General features: G+C 33.0%; 2 protein-coding genes and 1 long non-coding RNA gene across 14 annotated transcripts in view; 2 read left to right on the forward strand and 1 right to left on the reverse strand.

Moving 5' to 3' along the window:
- Positions 1 to 10,472, forward strand: part of LOC126700400 (F-box protein PP2-B10-like) — a 110,072-nt gene extending 99,600 nt beyond the window's left edge. For 2 of the 12 annotated variants that reach the window (XM_050398548.1, XM_050398542.1), the window contains exons 2-3: positions 9,614 to 9,732; positions 9,840 to 10,472. In XM_050398548.1, coding sequence (XP_050254505.1) covers positions 9,614 to 9,732; positions 9,840 to 10,281 — 561 coding nt within the window. In that variant the 3' untranslated portion in view covers positions 10,282 to 10,472. Of the gene's footprint in view, positions 1 to 8,789; positions 9,185 to 9,610; positions 9,733 to 9,839 lie in introns of those variants that run through there. The other 10 variants (XM_050398549.1, XM_050398543.1, XM_050398535.1 and 7 more) reach the window with 8 other exon arrangements.
- A 2,945-nt stretch (positions 10,473 to 13,417) lies between these two features.
- On the reverse strand, positions 13,418 to 15,713 carry LOC126700405 (uncharacterized). The gene is made up of 2 exons (XR_007647129.1): positions 15,401 to 15,713; positions 13,418 to 14,279 (listed from the first exon to the last, which is right to left on the reverse strand). It is a non-coding gene; the product is annotated as an uncharacterized LOC126700405 (long non-coding RNA).
- Positions 15,714 to 19,748: 4,035 nt separating this feature from the next.
- On the forward strand, positions 19,749 to 22,230 carry LOC126700937 (putative F-box protein PP2-B12; the record flags this gene model as incomplete). Its single annotated transcript, XM_050399100.1, has 3 exons — positions 19,749 to 20,165; positions 21,219 to 21,340; positions 21,427 to 22,230. Coding segments are annotated over 3 exons (984 nt in total), but the record flags the coding sequence as incomplete, so codon positions are not given.
- Positions 22,231 to 25,132: the final 2,902 nt, after the last annotated feature.

Here is a 25,132-nt window from a genome sequence, read left to right on the forward strand (position 1 = left end):
TTCATTTGTCTGGGAGCTGCGCCGGATTACGGGACACCCCTCTTAGGTTTGCTCACACTCCGTCTTTGCCGTTTCATTGCTCGAGGTGCGACTTGAATATGTCTCCTTTACGAGGCTATCCAAATCTTATGGTTGTAGACGGTGTTGGGAGTTGAGCAAAAACCGTCTCGTCTGTAGCATTTCTTGGGGAACCTGCGTAGATTAAATGCCGCCAACTTGCCCTCTATATAAGAAGCAGGATAGGAGGTTACTCCCTTTACATACAAACCCTTCGGCCCCTTCAAATTCCTAATCCTTCAGCTGTGCTCCCAGTCTTCATCTCCAGTGCAATCAATCCTTAGAGTAATATGTTTGAGGCACAAGTGGGAGTGAAGGAACCACACTCGCTCCAGAGGCACTGGGTCCTTCCGAGACTCAAGGTGGCGCGATCTGGATAGGGGAGACATAGACTCAAGACAATCCTCCGCTTTCACAAGGTGGGAGCGATGTCTCTATCTCTTTCAGTCAAAATTCGAAGCAGGTGCTAGGCGTGTCAGATTTTTGGTGCGACAGCAGTGGGGTTTCTCGTCGTTAGTACCATCCGCTCAATCGCGAGCGCCGCTAATATGGCACCTTCGTGTTAGGAGTCAGGGTTGATGCGGGGATTAAGTATCCCTGCTTCCTCCTCTCTTCCTTCACTGGTGCTTCTTTTTACCTCCCTTTCTTCTTCTTTCCCATCACCGGGGCCACCCTGGTGTTTTTATTTCGTCTGCTGCTTCATCTTCTCTTCCGTCAACAGGGCCATCCTGTCATACATAATCTCTTCCAGAGCAGAGTTTTGAAAGATTTTTCTCTCCCTTGTATCTTTTCTTTTTGCTTATGCAGTTAACTTTTAGTATAGGCTTACTTGAGCCCTTTCATTAAACGTTGTACGTTGTACTATTTCTTTGTCTTAATAAAAGATGATCCTGTTCAATTCTAAATATTTTTTCTTTTCTACAGTAATTACTTTGTGAATGAATGTGTTTCATGTGTATTTTTGCTTTAACGATACTTAGGCCAGAAAAACTTGTAACAAAACGCTATTATTTTAAACTTATTAAGACTATCAATCATAATAGTACCAACCCACAGTAGTTTAAACATACGAGACTAACCGAGATAACAGCCGAGTGCTCTGTAATGCGCGTGAGGCAGTCATCTGAGAATGAGTAACCAAGAGTAAACCACCCGAGAGGGTTGTCGAGTAGTGAGGGACTTTGGTCGTGTTCTTGATAATACCTGGCCTTAATCGCTTTATGGCCTCTAATCCGAGGACTGAGGTGTGGTTATACCAGGCCTAAACACATTCGCATTAGTTCTCTTAGAATTGAGGATCCGAGGGTAGACCGGGACTTCCATTCGGTCTGGGAATTAACCCAATTTTTAATGGGTAACCTCTCCATGGGACAGAGTCCGGCGACCATACAATGCTCGGGTTGTGTCCAGTAGTTATAATAACAATTAATTAGTAATAATAACAGTTGGTTTCCCCATAGGCTTGAGTCCGAGGACCATATAAGGCCTTGGTTCTGTCCAAAACTTGTAGTTTTTCTTTGAAATAGTTGGTTTCCCCATAGGCTTGAGTCTGAGGACCATACAAGGCCTTGGTTCTGTCCAAAACTTGTAGTTTTTCTTTTAAGTAGTTGGTTTCCCCATAGGCTTGAGTCCGAGGACCATACAAGGCCTTGGTTCTGTCCAAAACTTATAGTTTTTCTTTTAAGTAGTTGGTTTCCCCATAGGCTTGAGTCCGAGGACCATACAAGGCCTTGGTTCTGTCCAAAACTTGTAGTTTTTCTTTGAAGTAGTTGGTTTTCTCATAGGCTTGAGTCTGAGGACCATACAAGGCCTTGGTTCTGTCCAAAACTTGTAGTTTTTCTTTTAAGTAGTTGGTTTCCCCATAGGCTTGAGTCCGAGGACCAACAAGACCTTGGTTCTGTCCAAAACTTGTAGTTTTTCTTTGAAGTAGTTGGTTTCCCCATAGGCTTGAGTCCGAGGACCATACAAGGCCTTGGTTCTGTCCAAAACTTGTAGTTTTTCTTTGAAGTAGTTGGTTTCCCCATAGGCTTGAGTCCGAGGACCATACAAGGCCTTGGTTCTGTCCAAAACTTGTAGTTTTTCTTTTAAGTAGTTGGTTTCCCCATAGGCTTGAGTCCGAAGACCATACAAGGCCTTGGTTCTGTCCAAAACTTGTAGTTTTTCTTTTAAGTAGTTGGTTTCCCCATAGGCTTGATTCCGAGGACCATACAAGGCCTTGGTTCTGTCCAAAACTTGTAGTTTTTCTTTGAAGTAGTTGGTTTCCCCATAGGCTTGAGTCCGAGGACCATACAAGGCCTTAGTTTTGTCCAAAACTTGTAGTTTTTCTTTTAAGTAGTTGGTTTCCCCATAGGCTTGAGTCCGAGGACCATACAAGGCCTTGGTTCTGTCCAAAACTTGTAGTTTTTCTTTGAAGTAGTTGGTTTCCCTATAGACTTGAGTCCGAGGACTATACAAGGCCTTTGTTCTGGCCAAAACTTGTAGTTTTTCTTTGAAGTACCGAGGATTAGTCCCCCGGCCAAGGCGTGGGGCGTTGAACTGATGGTGGAAGCCCCTAGAATTGTCCTTGTCGCTAGTGCTTCGAAACATAGTCCATAGTAGAATTTTATACTGGGGTAACAACATCAGGTCGCTGGAAGTAACGTAGGGGCCCTCACAGGCCCTGGGTTGACAGGAGCTCGACCCACTGTCTACGCCAATGCACAAGCCTTTCCCACAGATGGTGCTAATTGTAAGGACACAATTTGTAGCGACCCACAAAATAGTGTGGGGTTCGCACGTTAAAGGCCCAAACAATACAATTTGTAGAGCGTGGGCTTGTAAGGCTAACCCTTGGTCACCGGACAGCGGTTAGCCCTGGTTCCTATGAATTTTGTACGAGGGTGAACCCAGCGTATCTAGCAAAACCTTCTTCTGGTGCGACTCGAGTAGTTCCGGTCTTCAGACCTCTTCCGAGGAGATTCATGCTCATTTCCTCCTCCTCCCAGACTTCCTGGTCCCCCCCCCCCCCCTTTTGTTCTCTTTCCCTTTTATATTAGCATTCACTTTCCTTCCTGTGTCCACGTGTCAATTCCACTTTCTGGGGTAGAGACTTGTCTTATCAGTCCATACCTAGAATGGTTGGGGGTGGTTGTAAAAGTTGAATGGCATGGTGAAGAGTATGGGCCTGTCAGATGCAGAGTTCTTTACTACAGTATTGGCAGCTTTCTCACTTGTCCTGCCCCTGCACTGAGTTCGTCCTTTCCTTTAGGCGATCTGTGAGGTGCTGAGTATAAGATTGTCCTCGGCCATATCCTTAGGCCTTTTTTGGGACTTTCACTATGCGTCCTCGGCAATTGTTCTCCTCGGCTTGGGCCCTGGGCCCTAATGTAAAGTGGGCCAAGGTCGTAAATTCTTTGGCCCCACAGAAGGTATTCTCCCTCTATAAATTTTCTATCTTGCTTCTAGTTTTTAAGTATATAATAATACAATTTGATCAAAATTTGATAATTTTAAATACAAAGCAATTGAGGTTGATTTGGATTTGGATTTGAGATCTTTCATTTATTTATATGTTCTATATCTGTTATGTGATTAAGCATGATGATTCTGAACAAAAGAGGATGATTGGTGAAAAGAGCCAACTTTCTTTGCTTGTAGCATAGTGTTGTACTAAACAATCCCAACTATTATGGAACCAATAATTATCAAAATTATATATCTATAGCATAAGAAAAAATAAAAGTAAATTTTATTTTATTACTAATTATATATCTAATTTAAAAAATAGAAATAAATCCAATGCTCAAATGAAGAAAAAATTGACAATAATAAATTAATTAGATATTTATCTAAAAAACAAAATGACATACTAGCATACATAAATACCAAGTTATTTCCTCTTATAGCAAAACTAAAATGGCCCCCAATATGGTATTGACTATTTTGCATTATACTATTAAGTAAAAAGACTACTTAGGGTCTGTTTGAAATTCGCTTATTTTGCTGAAATTGAAAATTTTTTGCTGAAAGTACTGTAACTAAAAATTTATTTTCTCATACTCCAACTCTCCCTAGCTTGAAATTTTGGGTCCATCTCTAGGCATAAGTTAGTAAAAGCCTATTTTATTTAAGACTATTTCACCCAAAAAAATTTAAGGCCCTCTCTATTAATCAATATGCATTTAACACATCATTTTAACATATCAACACACTTCATTTTTTTTTTTTTTTTTTTTTTTTTTTGAGAATGATCAACACACTTAAATTTATCTCTTTATTTCCACTTTTTTTTATTACTATTTTTTTCTCCATGTCTACACGTTTGCATCAACTCCTATAACCTATCTCTTTTTTTTTTTTTTTTTTTTTTTAGAGAATTTCAACTTGTGGTGTCCGCTCCTAATGATAGCTCTTTATCATCAGACCAAAACACCAATCAGTTTTTTGGTGTAGGCAGGGATTGAACCTTAGATCTCTTATACAACTATCAGAGACTTTACCAGTTGAGCAAACTAGAACCTACTTATAACCTATCTCTTAATTGCATAATCATATTATTTTATAAAACTTATCACATCAACCCATGCCACCTGTTTCCTTTTTAAGTTTGTTATACATTTTTTTTCTTTTGTAATTTAATTCTTTTTTTACTTTTCCCAATTCCCATTTATAACGGTTATTTTTATCTTTTTTAAAATATACATGAGTAATAAAATATGCATATTAGAATGATGATTCATTTAAGGACAAAGTTTAGCTACAAAATTTATTGTAACCTTAGATTACAACCTTACTCAATAAAATAAACATTACTACATATTTTAAAAATCTAACCATTGAATTGCATATTCTTTATTCTCTTAATACACATGTCAAATATTGCGTCAATCGGATATTATTTATTATATAATCTATAAGCTAATATTTTATGCATAATTTTAAATTACAAAAACTTGCAATTTAAACAATCAATTGATGACATAGCTATTGATATTTAATTTTCTTGAAATTTTGCAAGAATGGAGGATATTGAAGAAGATCAAATCCAATAGTGGATTTGTCAAAATTCACCTCCAATAAAAAGATACTGAGTAAGGTTGTAGTTTAAGGCTATAACCAATTTTGTTGTTAAACTTTATCCTTCATTTAACCTACCATTATCATACTCTTAACATAAACATGATACCATAAAAATTCTATGATATTTCCATAAGCCAACTCAACATTAATATGATATCATAAATATCTTATGCTAAACTCTAATGTATTAAAGAAACAAAAGCTATTATTAAATGAACAAATAACTTATTACACCACATAATAAATATCAATATATTGAATAGATGCTTTTATCATTAATTAAACTACAATATTCCTACGTTGGTGTTTTATACTTTAATAATTCTTTACATTAAGTGAAAAAAGTGTAATGGACATATGTGTGCAATTTAAAATTTTTTCGCTTTTCAACAATGAATTCATTACTTCATCTAATTTCTATGACTATTATGCTATAGTCTAAATTCTTTGTCCTCTTGAGATTAAAATAAAATAAAATAAAATATTCTTTATTTAGATTTCATAAAATTTTATTTAAATTCTTGATTTCATATCCAGATTCCCCGTTTATGTTTGGATACGGTAGTTGTAAGGTTAGGAATTAGAGATGTCCATTGCCAAGAACTAAAACCAAAATCAAAATCTCTATAAGTTTCACATTATACATTTGCTAAAGGATATTTTAGAGGGGAAATTTCACATGGGTTACAATTGGGGGAAAATCAAAGAAAATGGCTTCATTTTCGATTTGAATCTGCTGAATAGGAAATTTCAGTTTAGATTTTGCAACCTTCCCAATATTAGTGCTCAAAAATTACTATATGAAAGAAAATCTCTCAACTAGGCCCAACATAAATAATAGAGAAAAAAAAATGGTTAAACCCACCATTCAAAAGCATAAACCTAGAGGAGAAAATTCAGGAAAATGGATGAAAAATGGTTACATGAGATTTGGGGGTAGACGTGGTGAAAATCAATGAAGAGAAGCAAAGTTGAAAGAACAAGAGAGAAAGAAAGAAATTTTATTTTTAACTTATACCCTAACCTATTCTACTGGTAAAAGGTAACCCAATTAAATTATTTAAATGGTCAAGATTAAAAACATTAGAATGCATGGTTTAGATTTAGGTGGGTACCCTACCCCTATTTTTTTATGGGAGTGCCATAGAATGATCCATTATAAATTGTGCACACATATCTATTATAATTATTCAATTGAAGGAATGAAAAAAAAATGGAGGAATATTATAGAATAAAAGTTGATATAGAATGTGTTTTTCTCTTTCTCTTTAATCCTAAAACAAAATACACATCCCAAATACCCACAATCAATCACATCATTTACAAAACCCATAAATTCACAAAGTCTGACCTTAATATCAAAATCGTAATTACCGTTGTCACTTAATATAAAATGCAAGCTCCCCTTACTTGGTTGTAGCCAACTCATACGATAAGGATTAGATGAAATAACAATATTAGAGATAGGTAGGCATCGTCAAAAAATTAAAGGTAAATGACATCATTTTTGGTTTGTATGTATTTGACGTGGAATGACATGAAGGGTTATGAATAGGTATATATAAAGGGGTAGAAGTGCAAGAGGAGAAAATTGTGAATTAAAATACAAAGAGTTTTGTGTGTATGTGTGAGGGATGAAAAGTCTTGAAACATTGAACTAAATGATACAAAGACTATTTACTTTTTAATTAGAAAAGTCTTAAAACATTGAACCAAATGAAACAAAAAAAGTCAATGTTTAATTTGTTCTTATCTTTAATGTGGCACTTAAAAATATTTTAATTCTTTTTGCATAGAATGTGCCATTTGGCAAAATCTCATGCTTTCTCACATGAAGTCTCTTCTTATATATATATATATAGAGAGAGAGAGAGAGAGATTGATTATAGATTATAGATAGATAGATACTTGCCAAATATTGTACTATCCCACGTGTACTATAATATTTAAATATATATATATATATATATATATATTTTTTTATGTAGGACTTAAATAGTTCCTAACATTTGTTAAAAAAATAAATGGCTCCTAAAAGAGAATGAAAAAAAAAAAAAAATTGGAATAAACTTTATTGTATGACTAGCTTTATTCTTTTTTAAGGTACTAAAATCAAATGAATATTTGAAATTAAATATTAAAAAAGTAGACAAACTAAGCACAAGCTGAGTTTTTTTTTTTTTTTTTTTTTTTTTTCTCGAAAGTACGCATATATCTAAAAAGGGTTAGTATTTTAAAATTTTCACATAAATAAATTAAAGGAAAAATATTCTTTTTTAATGGATTATTAAATTGATAATAAAATATATTTCAATCAAATATATTAATAATGTATATTTTTTATTATTAAAATTTTTAAATTCACATGTTTGGTTGAGTTAGAAATAAATTAAAAACATTGAAAACAAAATTCGAATGAGTTAGATAAAAACCAAATAAATTAGAAAAGTTTTGAAAACACAATTGGAATGAGTTGGATAAAAACCAAATAAATCATATATAAAATTACCAAAATAAATGACAGATGCTTTGAGTGTATTAAAAGCTCTCAAGACCTTCTTTTGAAAAGGAAAAAAAAAAGTCATTTATTAAATGTAGGGTTGTCCAACTTAGGTTCACCAAAAGCCTTGTAGCTAAACTAACTAACATCTCATGGTACTTTCAAGAGAGACATCTTGGATTTAAATTCCTCCACCATTAGCTATCAAATTATCAAAAAAATTAGGCTTGGATCTAACAAAATCACATGTTCCGGAGTAATCTAAATTTAGAGCCAGAATGTGGTAGTAAATGGTGGGTATAGAGTGTTCAAATTGACTAACATTTGAATGGTGGTTTTCCCTTTCTAGAAAGGTAACATTTGTTCATCATGTCAAGCGAAGTGGAAATATTGCTGCTTACCCTCATGAGGTTTTACTTTTTGTTATTTGTGATGCTTCTTAGCTTTATTTTAATAAAACAACTCCATCTTGATTCTAAATAAAATTTATTAAAAAAAAAAGACTCCAACCAACCCACGATTTCTTTTCGTTGTTCATCCTTGTATGCCTTGACACCATTTTTCACAATTCAAATCTTGCCAAATCTAACAAAGATCTCAGTAAATTTGACGATATCTTCACCGAATTGTTGAGATCTTCATCGAATCTAGTGAAATTTCTACCAAATCTGTCAATAGCTCTGCGACGTGCCACTATTAATGAGGAGGACGGTAATCTGGACTTATTTTACCATTGACATATTGAGGCTTGCCGGTCGACAACTTGTATCCCACCAATCAATAACATGTTTGGGTATATAAGACTTGATAGAGTTGGACTAGTTGAGTCAAGTGACAAATTGGTGGGCAATATGACCAAACCCTACCCATGAACATCTTTATATTGAAATAAGAAAAATGTTAGAGATACAAAATTTGTAATTTTTTTTTTTTTTTTACGAACTATTGATATTATAAATAGTTATTTGTAATTACGAAAGTAATGTTTGTGATAAACCCAAATGAGAGCTAGTCAAAGTTGATCACAACAAAATTTTATAAAATAGTTTGTGTGTGTAGTAGTAAACTTTAAATAAATTTTAGAACATTCCTTAATAAATTCAAAGGACCCTAGAACGTTTAAAATCAAACCTACCTGTAAAAAAAAAAAAAAAAACTTAACCATTAAGCAATAAGCAATTAAAGCCAAAAAAAAATGTGGATTGTATGTGAGAAAGAGCGAGACAGAGAAACAGAGGAGAAAAGAAAATGATGGAAAAAGAGAAAGAGGGAGAAAGGAGTGGTCCTCCCTGCGCCTGCGGTGTGGACATTTCAGTGTTACCAGAGGGATGCATATCGAACACAATAGCATTGACCACTCCTAAGGATGCCTGCAGAGCTTGTGCGGTTTCTTCTATATTCCGTGCGGCTGCTGAATCCAACGCTGTCTGGGAGAGCTTCTTGCCGTCCGATTATCAGGCCATCATTGCTCAATCATCATCATCATCGGATTCCTTGAGTTTCTCTTCTAAGAAACAGCTCTACCTCAGTCTCTCCGATAACCCCATCCTAATCGATGACGCTAAAAAGGTACTATTAGCCAAGCAAACAATCCCATAATTATCCTGAGTTAAATAACTTTTTAAATGTTTGATTTGCTTCAGTAAGTTATATACGTAGGTTCAATTCCAGTTTCAAACATTTTAAAAGGGACAGTTTTCCAATTCTAGAACTCTGAACTCTGTTTCTGAATTCGTTGAATGAAAATAAGCGTAGTAAGAAATAAGGGGTCAGTTCTTGAATGTTGGTCCTTATTGTATGCTATAACTATTTAAACATTTTCATTTTCTCCAATTTTGTGTGAGGCTTTGGTTATGTGATCAAGACTCTCGAAATTCTGTATGGATTAAATTTGTTATGTGATATATCACTGATCACGCATGAATATTAAGTTGTACCACAATCAGCGAATATAACCATATCTCTGCTCATCTTTCTTTCTTTCTTTCTTTCTAGCAGAGCTTTTTCTTGGACAAATTGAGTGGTAAGAAATGTTACCTTCTTTCTGCAAGGGAGCTAACCATTGCATGGGGTGACGATTCTCGGTACTGGAGATGGATTTCTCTACCTGAATCCAGGTCTCTACATAATTCCAGATTTGTTCCTGCTCTATTTTAGTACTCCTTTTTTTAATTTTATGCTTTTCATTTAGTTTTTAATTCTGTACATTGTAAAAACCAAACAGGTTCTCAGAGATAGCTAAACTTAGTTTTGTGTGTTGGTTTGACATCAATGGCAAGATGAGTACTTCCATGCTGTCTCCAAAAACAAACTATGCTGCTTACCTTGTGTACAAGTTGAGGAGCAGAGCCCATGGATTTAAACACCGTCTTCCAACGGCTTCAATTGGAACAACTGGAGGAGGTGAAGTTTATGAACAGACTGTTGGTTTGGGCCTGCCTGCCGTGGAGCCAGGACAGCAAGACCAGGTTGTACTGCCGCAGCAGCAGCACACTTCACGTCCCAAGCAGAGAAATGATGGATGGTTAGAGATTGAGTTGGGTCAGTTTTTCAATGAGGGAGGAGAAGCTGATGAACTGCAGTTTGGACTTAAGGAGGTAAAATGTCTTTCAGTGAAGTCTGGCCTTATTGTTGAAGGGATCGAGATCAGGCCAACAAGGGGTTAATAAAAATTTGTGCTTCATCATCACTATGTAGCATTAATAAAATTTTGTTACCATCACTATATTGTGTCAATATCGTGGCATCTATATACTGTCAAACTTTTATTGTGTTAATATTCTGCTTTATGGACAGAATTTTGAACATCTAAACAACAAGCTTATTACCAGTAAAGCCAATCTTTTTCATTGTTCTTGATTTTGATCTTTGGAGCTATAATTGAACCCCAAAACCCTTGGCCAAACTGTAAATTAGATATAGTGCTCCTGTGTTGTTGTTGTTGTTGTTTTTTTTTTTTTTTTTTTTTTTTTTGTCCAAATCAGCAGAGAAGGGATTTAAATCAAAGTTCAATTCTGTGGGTGAAATCAGGAATGCCCATGAGCTACAAGCTACACAGTTCTTGACAAGCTGTTATGTTGATTGTTGAAACCATTAGTCCAATTTTCTACAAATCTAGCAGTACTATAATGGTACAAAAGTAAATAGGAGAGTGGATCAACAATCATATAATGGTACAACCGCATATACTCCCTCAAATATTCTAACTTGTTCATAAAATAAGTTGTTTGTTAAAGATACTGGACTAGATAATTATGCTCTTCTATTAATTGATACAACCATCCATTAGTCCCAAATCTAGCAGTATATTGGTAAAAACAATGACTAACCAATGACTTTAAAGCCACAAAAATATTTACGAAACATTTCTCAATTGTCAAAGTGAGAAGTTGTGAATAATAGATGACAAAGTTATATTAGTATGTTTTTACCTTAACAAGACAATTGTAATTTATGAGAAGCTTGATGCAAAGGATTGTGGCCAACCCACATTTACTTCCTCAAAGTTTCTAGATTGTGCATTGGATGAGTTGTTGATTAACTCGTTGGAATCTAACTGTAAATGAACCAACTTCGGCTCAAGACAAAGCTTATATATATTAATCTATTTAACAAACAAGTCAAGATTAGGTTGAAGTTTAAGCTTAACTATAAAACAAGCGATGCTTAAACGTAATAATGTGTCTATGAACAAGCTCATGAATATAAGGCTATTTTAACATTAATATACTTATGTAGACTTAAGATTTGATTTTGTTCTTTTGTAAATAGGTCCATATGATATCATATTATTATTTGCAGTATTGATAATGTAAACAATTCATTTATAGTAAAAATTCATAAATTTATGAAGGACAAAGTTTATGAACGACAAAGTCTAAATTTGGGATTTTTCATCTCTCTCTCTTTATATATATGTGTGTGTGTGCGCGCGATCATGATGATTTTGACCAAAGGAAGTAAGGGATGTTCCGGAAAAATTCAATCAAAGCGTATAGTTTCTTCTTTAGGGTCCATTTGGAATCAGCTTATTTTGCTGAAACTGAAAATTTTTTGCTGAAAGTACTATAGATAAAGGTAAAAGTTAGTTGAAATAGTATAGTGGGACCCATGAATAGTACCAAAAGTGCAGTGGGACCCATATATAGTAGCAAAAATAAGCTGAATAGTAAAATAAGTTGGCAAAAATAATCTTTGTCAAACAGAAACTTAATCTCTCTCTTCTTAAAATTCGTAAGTTTTGCTTTGTATTTAAAGCGAAGGAAGGTATTCTCCCTCTATAAATTTTCTATCTTGCTTCTAGTTTTTAAATATATAATAATACAATTTGATCAAAATTTGATAATTTTAAATACAAAGGAATCAGTTGATTTGGATTTGGATTTGACATCTTTCATTTATTTATATGTTCTATATATGTTATGTGATTGAGCATGATGATTCTGAACAAAAGAGGATGATTGGTGAAAAGAGCCAACTTTCTTTGCTTGTAGCATAGTGTTGTACTAAACAATCCCAACTATTATGGAACCAATAATGATCAAAATTATATATCTATAGCTAAGAAAAAATAAAATAAAATATTATTTTATTACTAATTATATATCTAATTTTAAAACTAGAAATAAATCCAATGCTCAAATGAAGAAAAAATTGACAATAATAAATTAATTAGATATTTATCTAAAAAACAAAATGACATACCAGCATACATAAATACCAAATTATTTCCTTTTGTAGCAAAACTAAAATGGCCCCCAATATGGTATTGACTATTTTGCATTATACTATTGAGTAAAAAGACTACTTAGGGTCTGTTTGGGATTCGCTTATTTTGCTGAAATTGAAATTTTTTTGCTAAAAGTACTGTAAGTAAAAGTAAAAATTAGCTGAAATAGTATAGTGTGATTAGGGATGGCCATACCCATTGGATAATGGATATCCAACCCTACCTGATCCAATTATTCTAGGTAATATCCAGTGTCACGCCCCAAACCCGATACCCGGATTTGTGACCATGACCGGCATGCTAATATCAAGCTTAAACCTGATATTAACAAGAACCAACTTAACTTTTTCCAAAACTTTTACAAAAGCTTCCCTCTTTCTTTTCATTATTGTTTCTTTACTTAAATGATATAACTTTCCACTTGATATTCAGAGCATCTACATTGTACTTTAAAGGATAACACAATCCACCGATTATTCAAATTCTAAATTTCACATAATACATCTCTTAATACTTTAAGGTATACACTTTCATTAGATCCTAAAATACACAATGCTACAAATCTAAACATCAAATTGCTAATTTAGGATTTATACATATAAAACTAAAACCAACTCCTTCCAAACTCGACTAAGGCTCCTTCTACTCCAAAATAAAACCTGCTAATTGAAAGAGTGGAAGGGGTGAGCTACACAGCTCAGTAAAGGTAAGATATATGAGAATTTAATAAGGATGCATGTAAATCAGATCATTTCATTCTATGAATATTCGAATAGGAGAACAATTTTTCATGCATAGTATTTTATACTATTTACAATAATAACTTCTACGCTCTTCATAGAAAATAATTGTTCTCCTTTTTCTTATCAGGTTAATATTACCAAAACCTTTCGGATCAAACTTCTTTTATTTCCTACAAAGTTACCATATATATATTCTCATTACGAAATAATTATTTTAACTTAAATCAGATAATTGGCAATTTTGTATTAAACTAGAAACATCTTGACTAATAAGAAAACATTTTCTTTATAAGCTTTTTCTCCTAAAATATTATAATTTTCATGGTCATAAAACTTAACGTTTCATAAAAACAGATATCTGATAACTTTTAAACATAAACTTGTACTTTCATCAAAAGTTTTATCTTTATAGCACAATAGAACTTCAGAAACTCTTATCTTTAAAAAACAACTTTTCTTTTTATCATAAACTTCTTTTCATGAGAGCTTTTAACTCTTCATAATGCATTTAAAAAAAATCATTCAAATGATTAACAACATAATATAGCTGTTCATAAATAACTTATTGGTTAGTCCATATCTGATAAGTCTGTACTTATTTGGGAGGCTTCTATCACCACGGTGCTAGGCATCCAGCATTCCCCACAATGCCAGGTATTCCTGAGATCACATCATAATACATATCTTTCAACCATGGGGATAGGTTGACTTTCTCCACAAGTTGGCTGTAACAAACAATGACAGGTACACCAGAGCCAGTCCCACTTAATGGCCAATCATATAACGTTTTCCGTGGAAAGCCATTAATTAACCCCTACTGATAGAATTTAGATCACTAGAGGACATAACCCGAAAACATTTCATACTTTACATCATACTGAAATTTCTTATTTTGCATAACATTTCATAATAATAGCATTTCTATTATTTTCTTTAAACATCATGTTCGTGGAAATTAGTAATGGCATCATTATGCTCAAATTATATACATAAGGTTTCGAAAGCTCACGAACATATCTTTGTCAGAGTAATGATTATATGCTATATCTCTAATAAAAAACCTTTTGATACATAATATACTTTAAAATAATCTCATGACTTACCAAATACCCATATGACTTATCCCTTACCTGAAAGCAGAGGAACTGAGAGCTTAAAGTCGAAGGAGCTTAAACTTGGATACTGGTAACACCTAAACCAAATATCAAAACTTATTACTATCAATTACTTCTTATCATAAACTTACATATTCATGTTAAAATCTATCTCTTATAATCAAGGAAATCTTAATCCCACCTCAATGAGGTTCCCACAAACACAAAATATATTCATCATACAACATGTTGAACAAAGCAGCTTCATAAATACAACCATTGCATGGTTTAGAACCCCTCCTTTGAGTACTAAACCTCAAACCAAGTTACACGAAATTAATCTATGATCTAAACATATCAAAAGATAAACAAATTAAATTATAACTTAAAACGTTCACCCTAACTTTAGAATTAAATCCTCAAAGTCAGAGTTATCATTTACTGTTTACTGCACATTTTAGCAGCATATGCCTCATTTGTAAAATAAAAATGGGCTGCCCATACACATCCAAATGTCATGAAAATTTACAAAACCACTCCCCTGTATGTCCAGTATATACCATAAAACTTTCGGAGTCGAAACATAAAACCATGATTTACTAAAAAGCATACAAGACAATGTACTCAACTCTGTCCTGACAGAATTTCATGCAACTTGGAAATTAAACCATTATTTTTATATTAATCCAAATGCTATGAGACCACTTCTATTACAACCATATGTGTCCTCGATTTCATAAGAAATATCCCTAGTATCCAAATTCACTGAATACAATTTAATACCTAATTTACCATGTGTAAACATAGAATCTGTCACAGTGACAGCTTTGTAACATTTTCTTGTAAATTCACACACAATTATCAAACGATGGTATTTTCATATGTGGATTTTTATATGATCATTAGACATGTTACAAAACAATGACATATAGTCATTTAACCATTTAGAGGAAAAATACACACAACAAAAATCCCAGCAACAGCATCAAAAATACTCATCCTAACTTTTTTTTACTTCCTTAATCCTATAAAATCATTAATTAGTGAAAACTCTAATCTACCTTCAAAACAAATCACCAACACAATTTCAAAACTTCTTAAAACACTATAAATATATAGATTGTTCATGATTTCCTAATTTCACAAACCACAAAAACCATTACTAAAAATTCCTTGAAGAAATCATGGATTATAAGGTGAGAGTAGCTATAATCCTTACCAAATTTATGGTTCTTGAGAGAAAATAGAAATAAATCACTCTTGCATGAAAGTATGTTCCTTTCCTAGTGGCTGGACCCAAAAGTATGAGAGGTAGAGAGCTTGAGAGAGTTTTCTTTCTTTTTGGTGTTGGACCCGTACGAATGCAAGGGAGAGTGTTCTTGATTGCTGTAGTTGTTTTGAAAGAGTCAAAGAAGAGATAAGATGAGACTTATCTTTATTTTGGTGTGTGAACCCCTGGACTTGAGAGAAAGACCCAAGGGAGCTTCCTAGCACTTTCCTTAAGAGAAAAAGAGAGCAAAGTGACGTAAGAAATTCAGATTTGTTGTTTACCCATGGAAACTAGAGAGGGAGATGGCTTCTTGGATGTTCTATTTGTTTGAGAAAGTCAGGGAAGAGGTGAGGTGGAGCTTGGTGATTGCATGTCCAAGTCTTGGTATTTGGGTTAGTTCACATGCATGAAACTTTGGCTTTACATGTGTTGAATTTCAATTGATTGCATGTGGGTGGAATTTCCACTATAACATTTCATGCATCATATGCCTAATTAAAACACCAACTATGTATCTAATAACTTAAATCACTTAATATAGTTTTGTACATACTTAGTGTATGTGTGTGTGTGTGTGTGTATATATATAAAATACAAAAGGCCATTAAATTATTTATAATCTTTACAATTCTTATTCAAAGGTATTATAAAATAATATGCTTATTAAATACTCTTCTATTAATTATAAAAAAGAAGGTTGCTTCAAATAATAATTAACCATTAAAACACATAGTTTAATTATAAAGTTAGGTCAGGGTGTTACACCTAATTCTTAATGGGAAGAAGGTAATTGGGTAGAGTTGGGATATTACCCATTATTACACATTTAACTAATTAGATCTAACGCAAACACAACTTAACCAAATTATTATAGGAAAACCTCAACCCACCCAATTACCCAATAATCAAAATTACCAAATTGCCCCTAAAACTTGAAAATGACCAAATTATTCCTAAAATCCTCTAAAATTGCCAAAATGCACTCTAAACCTAAAAAATGACTGAAATACCCCTGAAATCTAAAAATTACCAAAATATCCTTGAAACATAAAAAATGACTGAAACACCCCCCAAAACCTAAAAAATGACCAAAATACCCTTGAAAACTAAAAATTACCAACATACCCGGTAAACCTAAAAAATGGCCGAAAGACCATCAAAACCTAAAAATTACCAAAATACCATCTAAACCTATAAAATGATCGAAATACCCTTGAAACATAGAAAATTACTGAAATACCCCCTGAAACCTAAAAATAACTGAAATACCCCCCCCCCCTAAAACTTAAAATTACTGAAATGCCCTCTAAACCTAAAAAATGACCAAAATATCCCTGAAACTTAAAAATTACCAAACCCCCCCCCCCCCTGGCGAAAAATTAAAAAAAAAATGATCGAAACACCCACGAAACTTAAAAATAACTAAAATATCCCTGAAACCTATAAAATGACCAAAATACCCCCAAAAACTAAGGTTATGTTTGGTAACCGTTTTTCTTTTCTATATTCAAAAATTTGTTTTTGGGAATATAAATAAAAAACAATTTTCTTGTATTTTTGAAATAAAAAACATGTTTGGTTAGATGAAATTAAAAAGATAGTTTTTTTGAAGAAAAAAATAGAAAATAGTAAAATATGTTGTTGTTAAGATTTGAACTCTAATGCTAACTCATTAAATGATTTAGATTCATTAAATTAAATGTGTGTTTTCATTAACTTTTGAAAATTAGAAACTGAAAACAGATTTTTGCATGTTTTCAATTTTCTTCACAAATTGAGTTTTGAGAACAGTTTTTATTTTCTATTCATTTTAGATTGCCAAGCAAGTTTTTTAGTTTCAAAAATAGAAAATTATTTTTGAAAACAGAAAATAAGGGGAAAAAGCAATTACCAAACATACCTTGAAAATTATCAAAATAACCCCTAAACCTAAAAAATGACTGAAAGACCACTGAAACCTAAAAAATGACCAAAATACCCTTGGAACCTTAAAATTACCAAAATACCATCAAAACCTAAAAAATGACCGAAATACCCCCTAAAAGAAAATTACCGAAATACCCACTGAAACCTAAAAATAACCAAAATACCCCCCCCATAACCTTAAAATTACCAAAATACCCTCTAAACCTAAAAAATGACCAAAACACTCCTGAAACTTAAAAATTACCAAAAAATCCCCCCAAAACATTAAAAAAATGACCGAAACACCCACGAAACCTAGAAAATGACCAAAATACCCTCGAAAACTAAAAATTACCAAAATAATCCCTAAACCTATAAAATGACCGAAAGACCACTAAAACCTAAAAAAAGACCAAAATACCCTTGGAACCTAAAGATTACCAAAATACACTCAAAACCTAAAAAACGGTCGAAATACCCCCCACATTAAAAAATTACCGAAATACCCCCTGAAACCTAAAAATGACCAAAATACCCCACATAAACTTAAAATTACCAAAATACCCTCTAAACCTAAAAGGTGACTAAAATACCAACGAAACCTTAAAATTACCAACATACCCCCTAAACATATAAAATGACAAGAATACCCCCATAACATTGAAATACCAAAATAACTCTGAAATCTATAAAATTACCAAAATAACCCCCAAAATATAAAAATTACCAAAATACACCTAAAACCTAAAAAATGACAAAAATGCCCCCGTAATCTAAAAAATGATTGAAATACCCTGAGAATCTAAAAAATTACCCAAATAACCCCGAAACCTAAAAAATTACCAAAATTCCCTCAAAACCTACAAAATGGCTGAAATATTCTTAGAACCTTTAATCTTGATAAAGATACCCTCAGAACATCCAAAATACCCCAAACCTCTATTTTCATAATTTAAGAGATTACAAATGTATTTTGGTCATCTTACATGTTTAGGGATATTTTAGTCACTTTAAAGGTTTCAAGGGTGTTTTGGTCATTTTAGATATTTTCTGCAGTATTTGGTTGTTTTAGAGGTTTAGGGTTATTTTGGCCGATTTATAGGTTTTGAGGTATTTTTGGTAATTTTAGAGGTTTGGGGTTATTTTTGGTCATTTAGAGGTTTTGGGTGTATTTGGTCATTTTACAGGTTTAGGGCTTATTTTGGTAATTTTACAGGTTTTAGGGGCATTTTTGTCATTTTATAGATTTTGGGGGCATTTTGGTATTTTGTAGGTTTTTGGGGTATTTTAGTCATTTTCAGGTTGGGGTATTTCAGCCAATTTTTAAGTTTCAGAAGTATTTTGGTAATTTTCAAGTTTCAGGGGTGTTTTAGTTAGTTTTTAGGTTTTAGTGATATTTTGGTCATTTTTAAGATTTTTGGGGTATTTTGGTAATTTTTAAGTTTCAGGGGTATTTTAGTCAAATTTTAGGTTTCGGAAGTATTTCAGTCATTTTTTTAGGTTTATGGGGTATTTTGGTAATTTTTGGGTTTCGGGGGTATTTTGGACATTTTTTAGGTTTCATGGGTATTAAGTCATTTTTTAGATTTAGGGGGTATTTTGGTAATTTTAAGTGATTTTTGAGCATATTTGGTGATTTTGGGGTATTTTGGTCATTTTAGAGATTCCATGGATATTGCTCATTTTAGAGATTTTGAAATATTTTGGTGGTTTTTTAGCATAGCTGGTGATTTTAAAGATATTAGGGGTACGTTGGCCATTTTAGAGGTTTCATGGGTATTTTACTCATTTTAGAGATTTTGACAATATTTTGGTCTTTTTAGTGGTTTTTAAGCATATTTGGTGATTTTATAAAAATTGGGTTTGGGTAGGGTATGGATATCCACGGGTAAACAAACTGAGTAACAATTGGGTATGGATACTAATTAGGTAAGGTAATTGGGTACCCTATCCATGACTATCCCTAAGTGTGACCCATGAATAGTATTAAAAAGTATAATAAGATCCATGAATAATAGTAAAAATAAACTGAATAATAAAATAAGTTAACCAATATAATTTTTGCCAAACACACGGTATTGCTACCATTCTCCTCAAGTACACTTAATAATTTTTTACATTTTGACAATGTACAAGTTATATTAACAAGGAGGTAAAAAAAATCATCCACATTTTAAAATAGGATTAGGTGAAATCATTATAAATACTTCTCTATATAATAATTAATATAAATATATATATATATATATATTTTTTTTTAGATGATTAATATTTTTTTCTTTATGTGTGTGCTTACAATATTTGCAAAATTTATAAATAAAAAATAAAAAACTATGCAAAAGCACGGGTCAACGATTAGTATTTTTTTTTAAAAAAATGAACAAAAACTTAACCATTAAACAATAAGCAATTATTAAAGCCAAAAAAAGAAGAGAAAGTGGGAGCATGTGAGAGTGTGAGAAAGAGAGAGAAACACAGGAGAGAAGAAAATGATGGAAAAAGAGAGAGAAGGAAAAGAAATGGTCCACCCTTCGTTGCAGACATATCAGTATTACCAGAGGGATGCATATCGGACATAGTTTCACTTTCATTGACGACTCCTAAGGATGCTTGCAGAGTGTGTGCGGTTTCTCCTATATTCCGTGCGGCTGCAGAGTCCAACGCTGTCTGGGAGAGGTTCTTGCCGTCCGATTATCAAGCCATCATTGCTCGATCATCATCATCATCGGATTCCTTGAATTTGTGTTCTAAGAAAAAGATCTACCTGAGTCTCTCCGATAACCCCATCCTAATTGACGACTCTAAAAAGGTGCTACTATCGATCCCTTAATAATTAATTACTATTGTCATCCTAGGTGCGGTTTGGATTGCGCGTCTGCGTCGGGCGTTTTGTTTTTTTTTTTTTGCAAGCCGCTTATGTTGACTTTCAGAGAGATAAAATTTAACCCGTGTATGCAGTGTTTACATACTGAACAATACTGTTTACGTAATTTTACGCGTATTTAAAAATATTAATAATTATTTACTACGGTGTTTTCAATTTTACGCGTATTTAAAAATATTAATAATTATTTACTACGGTGTTTTCAATTTTACGGACCCCTAGATTTCACTTCTACAACTATTAATTATTTATTTATTTGGTTTGAATTCTAGAACACTTAATTCTGTTTCTGAATTTGCTGAATGAAAAGAAGCAAAGGGGTCAGTTCTTGAATGTTGATCCTAATTGTGTGGATGGCAGAGATCTCAGAATTCGGTCTTGTGCATTAATGTGTATGTGATATTTATAGGCAAGTTTGCACTTCATGAGAATAGACACAACCTGTATAAACAGACACATATCAATACCAAGAGCTATAACCTTATTAGGGTGTGATCACCCGTCAAAACCACGCACTAACATTGAAAATATGATATGGTTAGTTTTTTATCAAATCATAAGGGTAATGCTAAAACTACAACAAATTTTTTAGTGTGTTAGCTTTTGAGCTTTCTATATCATTATCCTACTTTTTGTGAGGCTCTGCTTCGCATACTTATTGTATCTATGCTAGCCTAACAGCTTTGAAAATAATAACCTGGTAGCTCTGATTTTCCTGGGAGCAGCAACATTGGGTGGATTGGTTTCACTATGGACTCTTGAAATTGCTTTTTGGTTTTAATTAGTTATATGATCATGCATGAATTTAGTTATAGTGCCATCTGCGAATGGAAAAACAGAACAAACACACACACAGAAGGAGCTTCTATCTCTTGTACAAATTGTGAACGATTTGGTTGTACGTATGCTTGTGGCCAGTGAAAGCAGCAGCATGCTGAATAGAACCATATCTGTACTGATCTTCTTTCTTTCTAGCAGAGCTTTTTCTTGGACAAATCGAGTGGTAAGAAATGTTACCTACTTGCTGCAAGGGAGCTGTGCATTATATGGAGTGGTTCTCCTCAGTTTTGGAACTGGATTTCTCTACCTGAAGAATCCAGGTCTGTCCCTACTCTATTTAGTACTTCTTTTTTCATTTTAGGCTTTTCATCCAGTTTTTAATTATGTGCATGCAAAAATCAAACAGGTTCCCAGAGGTAGCTGAACTTTTAAAAGTGTGCTGGCTTGATATCTTTGGCAAGATGAGCACTTCAATGCTGTCTCCGAATACAAACTATGCTGCTTACCTTGTGTACAAGTTGACGGAGGAGGCCTATGGATTTGATCACCTTCCTCCAACGGTTTCACTTGGAACTACTGAAGGAGGTGAAGTTTGTAGGCAAACTGTTTTTTTGTATCAGCCTGCCGTGGAGCCAAACCAGCAAGACCAGATTGTACCGCCACAGCAGCCGCAACACACTTCGCATCCAAGTCAGAGAAAAGATGGATGGTTAGAGATTAAGTTGGGTGAGTATTTCAACGAGGAAGGAAATGATTATGAACTGCAGATTAGACTTTTGGAGGGAGAATCTCATCAGTGGAAGAGCGGCCTCATTGTTGAAGGGATGGAGATCAGGCCAACAAAGGGTTAATAAAATTTGTGCTTTAATAAGTATCGTAAATAAAGGTAAAGTTAGTTGAAATAATACAATGAGACTCATAAATAGTACTAAAAAGTGCAATAAACCTATAAATAGTAACAAAAATAAACTGAATAGTGAAATAATTTATAATTTTAATCCAGGTCCAAATGCACACTAAGTAGCATTAATGAAATTTGTGTTTTATCAGCATTAAGTGGCATTGATGTACTATCATACTTATATTGTGTTAATATTTTGCTTTATTGACAAAATTTTGAACATTAGAAGTTTACTTGTAATATCATTTTTTTACCCATAATGAAATGATGAGAAGGGTAGTGAAGTATGCAGCTTTGAAAAGCCAAAAAGAGGTCCGTTCTGGAGAGAACATCCGAGAACACAGATAAAGCAAAATCAAGCCATGGGACTAGCCAACCCATTATTACTTATTATTATTATTTCAGGAGTTGGCCTGGCAAATTAAATGGTTTGAATGGGTTTGGTTTTGACCTAATCGTGTTAGGGTTAGAAATGCATAGTCTGAGGTTAAATTACAAATTACACCTTCTAATTTTATTCAAAATTAGGTTGGTGTTCAGTGTTTACTCATGGGAATTTTCATTTACCTGGGTTTGTGTTTGGTTTGCTCATGGGAATTTTTATTGATCTATGTTGGAGTTTGGAAGTTTGGGTTGGTATTTTGTTTGATCAGGAGATTTGAAATTGGGGAAGCCAAAAGATAGGTTTGAAATTTGGATTTTTCTTTGAAACACAAACACAAGTTAACTAATACATATATATAACTAGTAAAAAGTTGTTTGTTTGTCAGGAGGGGCAAATAACATTTTACTACATTTATTAATAGTTTACTACTAATACTTAGAGAATTTTTTATAAGATCCCCAAGGGAGGGACGGGGAAGCTAAATAGTTTACTACTACCCCCCCCCCCCCCCCCGGGGGGCCCCCCTCTCTCGCACCAACTAACCAGATAGCAAAATAAGCGGATTCCAAACAGATCCTAAAATTTAAGAAGCTACTCAAAATGTTGTTGACCTTCTAAGAAAGCCAAATTCAATGCCACTTGTTGTAAATATAAATACTTAAGAGAACACAGATAAAACAAATCAAAGCATGTGTATGAAAAAGAAAATGCAACTTTTAATTTTCTATTACAATAATAACAACTCACACAAATAATTCAATAAAGGGGAAAATACCATTTTGGTTCCTAAACTTTTACAAAAAGTTATTTTTCATCCCTAAGTTTTAAAAAGTTCTTTTTTCTTCCTAAACTTTGTAAAGAGTTTTTCAATAGTTTAGAGACAAAAATAAGGATGAAAAAAGAACTTTTTCAATAGTTTAGGAATGAAAAACAAACTTTTAGTAAAGTTTAAGGATATAAAGAAAACATTTTCAATAATTTATGGAGGAAATATGAACTTTTCAATAGTTTAGGGATGAAAAATGAATTTTTGGTAAAGTTTAGGGTCTAAAATAGTAATTTATCCTTCAATAAATAAAAAATGGGTTAATGGCTCTAATCAATTGATATAGTTTTGTTTTGTTTTTAATCTTATTTTTTATTGGGTAAAATGTAGTCAACACCTAAGATTTAGGCTAATGCGGTCACATTTTAAAACTAATTAACTTGGTTAGTATTAAATTATTATTTATTTGAGAAATGTTACGTCTATAATATTTAATAATACTTTCACAACAAATTTTAAGAGCACGTTTGATAGACTGTAACGGTAATTACATAGGAATAGAAATAAATATTACAAAGAATACAAAATACCGTAAAGTAATGTTTATTACTATTCATTTATTTGGTGACAACACAGTAATAAAACCCTGAAGACAATGAAATGAAAACATTTTAAATCAAACTTAAAATATATTTTAAGAAATATCTTACTTATATAATTATATTTCATAAAAAATAATACTTTTTAAATTTAAAAGAGAGATTAGTTATTTTTTATGATTTTTTATTTTCATAATTGTTAAGTGCATATGGAAAGTTTATTTATTTAGAAATATATTAATTGTAGAAATTAATACACCTACTAAAAAATAACTATTACATCCCTTTTAGAAAAATATTATTTCTCATTTTAAAGAATAGTTATTCATAAGGAATGATTATTCTCTGTAACAAAAATATAACAAAATTACTAAATAACCATAGGAATAGTTATTATATCCATTTTAGAGAAATAATTTTTCATCGTTTTAAAGAATAGTTATTTATAAGAAATGATTATGTCCTATTACAGTTTATCAAATATACTCTAAGTGGGTTTCAAAAAAAAAAAAAAATACTCTAAGTGAAAAAAATCTCTCATTCCATTAGTGTGGGGCCCACCTGCTCTTGTAAGAGGCAAAGTCGGTTTTAAAAAGTATCTTGAAAAGTCTCCGTCCGTCTATTGACTGTATTTTTTTAATCATCTTGTCCTCGCTCCACACGTCTACAGAAAGTTGAGTCACTTTGCTTCTTGTTCTCATTGCTTTGAGTGTGAGAGTGAGCCACAGAAACAGAGTAGTGAGCGATCATGGTTTCTCTTTCCCAGAGGAATGGGTTTGCAGAGTTACCAGAGGGATGCATAGCCAACATACTATCATGGACGACTCCTAAGGACGCCAGCTGAGCCTGTGCGGTTTATCCTCTGCTCCGTGCGGCTGCCGAGTCAGACACTGTCTGGAAGAGAATGTTGCCGTCTGATTGGCAAGCCATCATCGCCCGATCTGTGACTCCCTTGAATTTCTCTTCTCTGAAACACCTCTACCTCTCTCTCTCCGATAATCCAATTCTCATTGATGGAGCTACAAAAGTACATACGTTTCAGCTGTTAATGATATCTTATGTTATTTGCTTCCAAGATACAATCTTTTTTGTTGGGTTTGGTTTGTGGATTTTGATATTTACATCCCATTTTATGTTATGATCTGTCGGTTTGAATATTTGGGTGGGTTGGTTTCATTATGGACTCTCGAAATTGTGTTTGGTTTGAATTTGTTATGTGTGATCATGCATGGATTTAGTTATAGAGGAACAGAATCAAAAACTAAAAAAACACAGATAGGAGCTGTTATCTCTGAGATCAAATTATGAAACATTTTGTTGAATGTATGCTTGTGGCCAGTGAAAGCAGCACCATGCTGAATAGAACCATATATATCTATGCTAATCTTCTTTCTTTCTTTCTAGCAGAGCTTTTTCTTGGACAAATTGAGTGGCAAGAAATGTTACCTTCTCTCAGCCAGG

Source organism: Quercus robur, chromosome 9 (assembly GCF_932294415.1).
Source record: "Quercus robur chromosome 9, dhQueRobu3.1, whole genome shotgun sequence".
Lineage (NCBI taxonomy): Eukaryota > Viridiplantae > Streptophyta > Magnoliopsida > Fagales > Fagaceae > Quercus > Quercus robur.